Raw genomic sequence first — 10,967 nt, 5'->3', positions numbered from 1 at the left:
TGCAGCCCCCTTGGGCTCGGGGGTCTCCGAGTCGGCGGGCTGTGCCGACGCCGCCATCTTGAAGGCGAGCTTGAGCACTCGCAGCGCGTCTCCGGTGTCCCCGTGCACGGTGAGGACACTGCTGCTCCCGGGCATCTTCATGAGGTTGTACGCCGGGTGCATCGCGGCAATGAACTGGGCCAGCGCTGGGTAGCCGAGGATGGCGTTGTAGGGGAGGCCGATGGGGGCGATGTCGAAGTCGACCAGCTCCGTGCGGAAGTTGTTGTAGGTGCCGAAGGTTACTGGGAGCCGGATCTGTCCCAAGGAGCTAGACAATCCGCCCCCAACGCCTGAGAAGGGCCGGCTGGGTTGCAGCCGTTCCAGGGGTATGCAGAGGAGGTTGAAGGCCTCAACCGAGAGCACGCTGAGGCCCGCACCGCCATCAATGAGAGTTCTGGTGACGGCCACCTGGCAGATGGTGGGTGTGCACATCATGGGGAGCGCACCCGAGCAGGCCGAGTTGGAGGGGTGGTCCTCCAAGCTGAAGGTCAGGCCGGCCTTGGGCGCCGCCCGGTCCGGGAGAGCCCCCTGCCGCGTGGAAGCGGCGCTGACCCGGCGGATGAACGGCTTGACATGGTGACTTGTAGGCGGCGCCTGCGAGCCACCCAGGAGGGCCGCGACGACCGGGGGTGCTGGTGTAGCTTGGTGGGCGGGGAAGAGGCCGCGGAGCTCTTCCCAAGAGGCCACGGAGGCTGCCGGCAGGTGGAGCAGCCATGCGCGCGGAGCGCCGGTGAGGGCCATGGGGAGCCAGTTGGCCATGACCCTATCGTCACCTCCAGCTTCGAGGATGGCCTCCTCGTACGCCAGCAAGAAGGCCAGCGGATCAGTCGCGCCGCCGTAGCGCGGCGACGTCGTTGGCTTGAACTGGTCCGGCCACCGTACCCGTTGCAGGGCTGGGGCCAGGGCTCGGAGCCCCCTGGCCCCCGTGCTGGCGCCGGCGGCCGGAGCGGGCGATGCGCTTCTCATCGCGAGGCGGGTCATGGCGGTGGCGGAAGGGAAAACTCCGGTGCACCCCCTACCTGGCGCGCCAAATGTCGGATTTCGGGTTCCGGCAGACCCTTGAGGTTCGAACACTGGGGTGCGCACGGAGATTTTGCCTTCTGCCTACCTGCACCCCTCCGCCTCGCTGAGATCTAAGCTATGGGAAGAACAGCACAAGAGACACAGGGTTTATACTGGTTCGGGCCACCGTTGTGGTGTAATACCCTACTCCAGTGTGTGGTGTGGTGGATTGCCTCTTGGGCTGATGATCATGAGCAATACAAGGAAGAACAGCCTTGCGAGGGTCTGTTCTTGGCTGTGGGGATGAACTGCTAGGAGGAGTTCAGTCACCCTTCTCTCTCTGTGTGTGTGATGTTACTCGGTCCGATTTTTCTCTCCTCTACCCTGTGGGTGGCTAGTCCTATTTATAGGCAAAGGCCCTGGGCCTCTTCCCAAATATTGAGCGGGAAGGGCGCCAACAATTGGCCATTTTGAAGGGGAACATCTGGTACACTTATCCTAACTAAAGTTAGTCCTTGCCTGCCAAAGACTCTGGTGGTGACGCTGGCTTGGTCTCCACAATGACTTCCTCCCTGCCGTTGGACTGGTCTTGGTCTCGTTGCACCGAAACGGGTGCCTTTGCTTGATGCTCTCGCCTGCGCTTGCTCCCTTTGCACCAAAGAGGAAAGGAGGACACTGCGCGGGCTGGCGCCCGCCTGGCGCCCTTGGTCGTCATGGCTTGCGTCACGGGCACCTCGTGAGGTACCCCGCCTTGATCTCTCCGCCTCCTCGCGAGCCAGCCTGATGTGGCCGTGCCTGAGGAAGCTCCGTGTCATCCGCCCCGCGAGGCTTGGCCCCTCGCAAGGGTCTTGGGTCTGCATCGATGAAGAAGGGCCGTGCTGGGCCCCCTTTGAGCCACGCCGCTGGCCGCAGGCAGGCAAGTCTGGGGACCCCCATTCCCAGAACGCCGACAGCCTTGTCTTCTCCTGTTTATTGAATGTCTGCAGATTCCATCTTAGTCCGATGCACGTGCACTATTATTATTATTCACATTGTTCGGTCGTGCAAGTGAAAGGCAATTATGACGATATATGATGGACTGACTGAGATGAGAAAAGCTGGTATGAACTCGACCTATTTTGTTTTTGTAAATATGATTAGTTCATCGTTCCTGATTCAGCCTATTATGAATAAACATGTTTGCAATGACAATTAGAGATTATAGTTTCTTCTGCCATGCTTGATTAGCTATGAGTTATAATGGTTTACCTTGCGTGCCAACATGCTATTAAAATGGTTATGATGTGGTATGATAGGTGGTACCTCCTCTGAATGATTTAAGTGACTTGACTTGGCGCATGTTCATGCATGTAGTTGAAACAAAATCAACATAGCCTTCAAGATATTTATGTTCATGGTGGATTGTATCCTACTCATGCTTGCATTCAGTGTTGATTAATTTTAATGCATGTTCATGACCGTTGTCGCTCTCTAGCTGGTCGCTTCCCAGTCTTTTGCTAGCCTTCACCTGTACTAAGCGGGAATACTGCTTGTGCATCCAATCCCTTAAACCCCAAAGTTATTCCACATGAGTCCACTATACCTACCTATATACGGTATCTACCTGCCGTTCCAAGTAAATTTGTATGTGCCAAACTCTAAACCTTCAAATAATTATCCTGTTTTGTATGCTCGAATAGCTCATGTATCAACTAGGGATGTCTATATCTTCCATGTTAGGCGGGTTATTCTCAAGAGGAGTGGACTCCGCTCCTCACTCACGAGATAAATGGCTGGTCACCGGGATGCCCAGTCCCATGCTTTATGCAAACTAAATCAAAATAATTGCAAACAAAACCCCCCCAGGGACTCTTGTTAGTTGGAGGCACTCGTTGTTTCGAGCAAGCCATGGATTGATGCTTGTGGTGGAAGGGGGAGTATAAACTTTACCATTCTGTTTGGGAACCGCCTATAATGTGTGTAGCATGGAAGATATCGCCATCTCTTGGTTGTTATATTGACAATGAAAGTATACCGCTCAAAATATTATTCTCCTCTATTTCAAAACTGAGCTCTGGCACCTCTACAAATCCCTGCTTCCCTCTGCGAAGGGCCTATCTATTTACTTTTATGCTGAGTCATCATCCTCTATTAAAAAGCACCAGTTGGAGAGCACCGTTGTCATTTGCATTCATTACTATTAGTTTACATTGAGTATGACTTGACTGGATCTCTTTTACCATGAATTACAATGTCCAGTCAGTCCTTGGTCTTTAAAGGTGCTCTGCATTTATGTTTTGCGGTCTCAGAAAGGGCTAGCGAGATACCATCCTATTATATCATATTATGATTGTTTTGAGAAAGTGTTGTCATCCGAGTTTTATTATTATGGCTCGCTAGTTGATTATGTTATTGATATGAGTAAACTTGAGACCTATGCGTTACTGTGAATGTGGTTAGTTATAATCTTTGCTGAAAACTTGAATGCTGGCTTTACATATTTATAACAACAAGAGCAAACAAAGTTTGTAAAAGTTTTCCTTTATCACTTTCAGTTTGTCAACTGAATTGCTTGAGGACAAGCAAAGATTTAAGCTTGGGGGAGTTGATACGTCTCCAACATATCTACTTTTCCAAACACTTTTGCCCTTGTTTTGGACTCTAACTTGCATGATTTGAATGGAACTAACCCGGATTGACGCTGTTTTCAACAGAATTACCATGGTGTTATTTATGTGCAGGAGCAAACGTTCTCGAAATGACCTGAAACTTCACGGAGACACTTTTCAGAAAATAAGAAAAATACCTGCCAAAGATGAAGGCCAGGGGGGCCACCACCTTGCCACGAGGGTGGGGGCGTGCCTGCCCCCCTAGGGCGCGCCCCCTACCTCGTGGGCCCCCTGTTGCCTCTCCGATTCCAACTCCACCTCCATATATTGAGTTTCGACAAGAAAAAAATCAGGGAGAAGAAATCATCGCGTTTTACGATACGGAGCCGCTGCCAAGCCCTAAAACCTCTCGGGAGGGCTGATCTGGAGTCCGTTCGGGGCTCCGAAGAGGGGAATCCGTCTCCATCGTCATCATCAACCATCCTCCATCACCAATATCATGATGCTCACCACCGTGCGTGAGTAATTCCATCATAGGCTTGCTGGACGGTGATGGGTTGGATGGGATCTATCATGTAATCGAGTTAGTTTTGTTAGGGTTTGATCCCTAGTGTCCATTATGTTCTGAGGTTGATGCTGCTATGACTTTGCTATGCTTAATGCTTGTCACTAGGGCCCGAGTGCCATGATTTCAGATTTGAACCTATTATGTTTTCATCAATATATGAGTGTTCTTGATCCTATCTTGCAAGTCTATAGTCACCTATTATGTGTTATGATCCGTTAACCCTGAAGTGACAATAATCGGGATACTTACCGGTGATGACCGTAGTTTCAGGAGTTCATGTATTCACTATGTGTTAATGCTTTGTTTCGGTTCTCTATTAAAAGGAGGCCTTAATATCCCTTAGTTTCTGTAAGGACCCCGCTGCCATGGGAGGGTAGGACAAAAGATGGCATGCAAGTTCTTTTCCATAAGCATGTATGACTATATTCGGAATACATGCCTACATTACATTGACAAACTGGAGCTAGTTCTGTGTCACCCTAGGTTATGACTGTTATATGATGAACCGCATCCAGCATAATTCTCCATCACCGATCCATTGCCTACAAGCTTTCCATATATTGTTCTTCGCTTATTTACTTTTCCGTTGCTATTGCTATCATCACTACAAAATACCAAAAACATTACTTTTACTGTCGTTACCTTTTGCTACCGTTACCACTACTATCATATTACTTTGCTACTAAACACTTTGCTGTAGATATTAAGTTTCCAGGTGTGGTTGAATTGACAACTCAGCTGCTAATACTTGAGAATATTCTTTGGCTCCCCTTGTGTCGAATCAATAAATTTGGGTTGAATACTCTACCCTCGAAAACTGTTGCGATCCCCTATACTTGTGGGTTATCAAATAGCAAACGGTGGGTGAACAAATTATTGTTGGGAAATTGATAGAACTTAAAATAATCATGACGATATCCAGGCAATGATCATTACATAGGCATCACGTCCAAGATTAGTAGACCAACTACTGCCTGCATCTACTACTATTACTCCACACATCGACCACTATCTAGCATGCATCTAGTGTATTAAGTTCGTGGAGAAACGGAGTAATGCAATAAGAACAATGGCATGATGTAGACAAGATCTATCTATGTAGAGATAGGCCCCAACATTTTATCCTTAGTAGCAATGATACAAACGTGTCGATTCCCTTTCTGTCACTGGGATCAAGCACCATAATATCGAACCCACTACAAAGCACCTCTTCCCATTGCAAGATAAATAAATCAAGTTGGCCAAACAAAACCCAAATATCGAAGAAGAAATACGAGGCTATAAGTAATCATGCCTAAAAGAGATCAAACAAACTCAAATACTTTCATGGATATAAAAAGATAGATCTGATAAAAAACTCAAAGTTCATCGATCCCAACAAACACACCACAAAAGAGTTACATCATATGCATCTCCAAGAGACCATTGTATTGAGAATTCAGAGAGAGAGAGAGAGGAAGCCATCTGGCTACTAACTACGGACCCGAGATGGTGGCTACTAACAAACACACCACAAAGAACTACTCACGCATCATCGGAGAGGCACCAATGGAGGTGGTGAACCCCATCTGAGATGGTGTCTAGATTGGATCTGGTGGTTCTGGACTCTGCGGCGGCTGGATGAATATTTCGTCGACTCCCCTAGGGTTTTGGGAATATTTGGGTATTTATAGAGCAAAGAGGCGGTCTGGGGGGCACCCGAGGTGGGCACAACCCACCAGGGCGCGCGTGGGCCTCCTAGCGTGCCCTGGTGGGTTGTGCTCTCTTCGGAGCACCCCCAGGCGCAGCCAGGGCCCATTAGGTGTCTTCTGGTCCATAAAAAATCTCTGTAAAGTTTCGTGGCATTTGGACTCCGTTTGGTATTGATTTTCTGCCATGTAAAAAACATGCAAAAAACAACAACTGGCACTTGGCACTATGTCAATAGGTTAGTACCAAAAAATGATATAAAATGGCTATAAAATGATTATAAAACATCCAAGATTGATAATATAACAGCATGGAACAATCAAAAATTATAGATACGTTGGAGACGCATCAACGTCCATTTTGCATCATGTTTTCTTACTGTTATTTATGATGTTTTTATCCATAATAATGCTTTTTGGAGTAATTCTAATGCCTTTTCTCTCATAATATGCAAGGTATAAACAAAGAGAGAGAATTCCGGCAGCTGGAAATCTGGACCTGGAAAAGCTACGTTAGGCCACCTATTCTACACAACTCCAAATAAGCGGAAACTTCACAGAGATTTTTTATCAAATATTTGAAGAATATTGGAGCAAATAACTACCAGAGGGGGGCCACCAGATGCGCACAACCCACCTGGGCGCGCCAGGGAGCCCAGGCGCGCCCTGGTGGGTTGTTCTCACTCAGGCCCACCTCCGGTTCCCATCTTCTGGTATATAAGTCATTTTGACCTACAAAAATAAAGGGAGGACTTTCGGGACGGATCGCCACCGTCTCGAGGCGGAACTTGGGCAGGAGCACATTTGCCCTCTGGCGAAGCGATTCCGCCGGGGGAACTTCCCTCCCGGAGGGGGAAATCATCGTCATCATCATCACCAATAGCTCTCCCATCTTGGGGAGGGAAATCTCCATCAACATATTCAACAGCATCATCTCATCTCAAACCCTAGTTCATCTCTTGTGTTCAATCTTGTTACCGGAACTATAGATTGGTGCTTGTGGGTGACTAGTAGTGTCGATTACATCTTGTAGTTGATTACTATATGGTTTATTTGGTGGAAGATTATATGTTCAGATCCAATATGCTATTTAATACCCCTCTGATCTTGAGCATGATTATTATTTGTGAGTAGTTAGTTTTGTTCTTGAGGTCATGGGAGAAATCATGTTGCAAGTAATCATGTGAACTTGGTATGTGTTCGATATTTTGATAGTATGTATGTTGTGATTCCCTTAGTGGTGTCATATGAACATCGACTACATGACACTTCACCATATTTGGGCCTAAGGGTATGCATTGTGGAGTAGCAATTAGATGATGGGTTGTGAGAGTGACAGAATCTTAAACCCCAGTTTATGCGCTATTCCATAAGGGACCGATTGGATCCAAAAGTTTAATGCTATGGTTAGAATTTATTCTGAATACTTTTCTCGTAGTTGCGGATGCTTGCGGGAGGGTTAATCATAAGTAGGAGGTTTGTTCAAGTAAGAACATCACCTAAGCATCGGTCCACCCACATATCAAATTATCAAAGTAGCGAACACAAATCGAACCAACATGGTGGAAGTGACTAGATGAAATTCCCGTGTACCCTCAAGAACGCTTTGCTTATCATAAGAAACCGTATTGGCATGTCCTTTGCCTCAAAAGGATTGGGCTACCTTGTTGCAGTTTTGTTACTATTATCATTACTTGCTCATTACAAAATATCTTGCTACCAAACTACTCTATTACTTACAATTTCAGCACTTGCAGACATCACCTTGCTGAAAACCACTTGTCATTTCCTTCTGCTCCTCGTTGGGTTCGACACTCTTACTTATGGAAAAGAGCTACAATTGATCCCCTATACTTGTGGGTCATCAGTACTCCTCTCCGCATGGGCATCCACTGCCGCGTCTTCCCCGGCTCCGCGTCTTCCCCTTCCTAGGCCTCGCAGTCGTCCACCGCCTTGGTGCTCTCGGTGCGGTGTGGTCAATGTGGTCAAGGAACAGACTTCCATCGGAAGAGTACTGTACGTGGAGAGGCTGACAGCTGGGTCCATGGCCGCAACAAGGAAGTGCAACCTTATTACACGCAAAATAATGATTCCTCCACCTGGTAGCAGGGACCCACCGGATAGGCCACCGTATTTCCTGAAAAAATCATTCCCCCTGACTGTCGGGACCCGCCAGCTACCACTGGTGCACCTCGATGCTATACAAATGGTTTTTAACCCCTTTTCGCGACGGCATTTGGAACCGTCGCCAAGTGAGTGTGGGCGATAGGGGGGGTCCTTCCCACACAACCCAGAAACCGTTGGGGATATGCCCTCCTGGCACACACGCTTGGCAAAATGAGGTCATGTGCGACCGGCGAGCGCTCAAATACGGAAGTACGTACAGTAGAGCTAAAAAATACAATTATACAGGTGAAATTGTTTCCAGTCACAAGTACATCCCACACAGTCAGTCCCCGCTAAACGTTTCCGTTCGTATGTACATCCCACACATTCGCTCCAAGGAAAACATTTCTGTTCACAGGTACATCACACATAATTTTTCCCGTTAAAACGTTTGTGATAGCGTTGTCATTGCACACAATATTAATAATTTTGTCGTTTGTGTTATTGAATGCATCACACACGGTGCGTAGAAGAAATTGTGTGGCAAAAGGCTGTCCATCACACACAGTTTTATGTGGTAAACATTTGCGCAAGGTGGCCTAACGCAAACAGTTTTCAAGAGAAAGTCGTGTGTGCAGTGGAGATTGATCGCACACGTAGTGGATCCTAGAAACGTTTCTGATCTCCACATATATCACAGACGTTTTGCTTTCACAAACCGTGTGCAGTGTAATCCCTAATTAATCCCTAATTTAAAAATCACATGTTTTGAATTTGAAAGTAGGCAATCACTTATTTCATATCCAACCATGTTTATTACAAATATAGGTTCAACCACGAATGCATAATTCGATGCACAGGTACATATACTAAAGAACTACAGAAGCACCAAGTAAAGAATGATGAACCACAGTTGTACTAAAGACTGTAAAGAGAGAGGCGAAAGACATTCTGGTTGCTGGAGAAGGTGAAGTGGAATGCCCATATTGTGCCCTCCTCCATGCGTAATGTGTGCACGACTCTAGGCCAACCCCTTGTGATGGTTGTCCGTCCATCCTTCACTCTCTTCATTAGGACTTCTCGATGCTCATTGTAGTGTGGATGAAATACTTTAACCTTCATTGCGTGTCCACCAATCATGTACTTTGCAAGGTAATCTTGAGTTAACTGCTTCGGGAACCACTGGGAACGAAAAAGATTCAGACATTTTTTAGATAGCTTACCAGGCTTGCTGCCTGTTCAGTAAAAAGATTCAGATATTGTTGTCTAACAACTCATTATGGGCAATAAAAAGAGAAGGCTATAGAGTTTGTAGTTACCATCCTACAGCTCACTGTTGTGTTGGATAGAGCATAAACAAAAAATTTGCTTGCCACCATTCGTATCTTTTTGCTAATAATCCTTATCAGTTTCCTCACTTGATGCTTGTTCATCAATATCTCATTACCCCATACACAAAAAGGGTCGATGCATGGATCCTTGCCAAGGGCATATGTACCTACAAGCAACAAGTCCATATTAGAAGCTAACTAGTGTCCAGGCATGGATCTATCTGCACTACATTATGGAACGACGGGGGGAGTACAAGCCGAGGGATGAAGCTAACCTTGGCGGAAAATGGTGGCCACTCCCATTGTTGTCCTGCATAAGTAGTGGAAAGGCATGATAAGTATAGCAACCTTAACATCAAACAAATATAGCAAAGGTAAACAACATCATCTCCAAATGATAGCTTGAATGTGTTGGTTTCAGCATGCTGTTAAAGCAGATATAAAGAAAATGAATAGAACGTAGGTAATGCTTAAACATCACACTGGATAAATGTGTAAAAATGAAATAAAGGGCATGTGTTAACTACACCAAGAATAACTGGAACCAAATATAGCCGTTCAAACTAGTATTGATGTAGTCAAGCGGCACAGTTCCGACTTGCACATAATGAACAACACATTGTGAATGACTGAAATAAACAAGGCATAAATGACCAGTATAAAAACCAAATATAGCCATTGAAAACTGGACAGAGTCTCATTGCAACCAACCTAACAAGCAAATACAGATAAACAAGGCATATGCTTGAAAACTGGACAAATGCTCACTGCAACCAACCTAACAAGCAGATAAAGATAAACAAGGCATCTGCTTGATAATTGGACAAGTGCTAAAAAAAAGCAACCTAACAACCAAATAGAGATAAACAAGGCATCTGCTTGATAACTGGACAAATGCTAAAAAATAACCTAACAACCAAATACAGATAAACAAGGCATCTGCTTGACAACTGGACAAATGCTCACTACAACCAAACTAAGAACCAAATAGAGATAAACAAGGCATCTGCTCGATAATTGAAAAAATGCTCACTCCAACCAACCTAACAACCAAATACTGATAAAAAAGGCATCTACTCACTATAAACAACCAAATATAGCCATTCGTGAAACTGAAGTGGCCAATTCATACTTAAACATCACATAGACCTATTGAACAATACATTTTTGCATAACTGAAATAATTAAACATGGCACAGTTAAAGCACCGCACGGCAAATGCTACTACAACAAAAAGGTACGGTTTGGCAAGCTAGAAAATGTAAGATTTGCTGATAGAATGTTGCCTCACATTTCATGGACGGGATCTTTCCAGTTGGAAGAGCACATACCCATGGTGCGCTCTCTGATGTCACAAATGGGTTGTTTCACCTTGGAAGAACCTTCGTGGGTGCCCTCCTCATGGTCATGGTCATGGTCGATGAGATCTGACTTCGCAATTGAGGATCCCAAGCCGCCGTCGTAGAACATGTCCTTCCGAAATGACAAAATGGGCTCGATGGCGAATAAAGCTCGCAAATCCTTGACCACTTGGCGGAGGAGATCAGCGGCAGGGCCGTCGAGATCAATGGCATTTGAACCAGAGGGGTTGGGGATGGACCACTTAACGTGTGACATGGCCCGCATGAAACCGTCGGTGTGGACG

General features: G+C 46.1%; 1 protein-coding gene across 1 annotated transcript; it reads right to left on the bottom strand.

Annotated features, from left to right (window-relative positions):
* Window positions 1-8,727: 8,727 nt before the first annotated feature.
* On the bottom strand, window positions 8,728-10,657 carry LOC147991236 (uncharacterized). The gene is made up of 5 exons (XM_087538584.1): window positions 10,614-10,657; window positions 9,598-9,632; window positions 9,311-9,489; window positions 9,023-9,173; window positions 8,728-8,738 (listed from the first exon to the last, which is right to left on the bottom strand). The coding sequence occupies exons 1-5, from the start codon at window positions 10,655-10,657 to the stop codon at window positions 8,728-8,730; spliced, it is 420 nt and encodes a 139-aa protein (XP_087394710.1).
* Between the last annotated feature and the right edge of the window lie 310 nt (window positions 10,658-10,967).

This window comes from Triticum urartu, chromosome 1A, assembly GCF_056163025.1.
Source record: "Triticum urartu cultivar PI428250 chromosome 1A, HENAU_Tu73, whole genome shotgun sequence".
NCBI classification, from domain to species: Eukaryota; Viridiplantae; Streptophyta; class Magnoliopsida; order Poales; family Poaceae; genus Triticum; species Triticum urartu.
The sequence above is the reverse complement of the archived record's forward strand: the minus strand, read 5'-3'. Positions and strand labels throughout refer to the sequence as shown.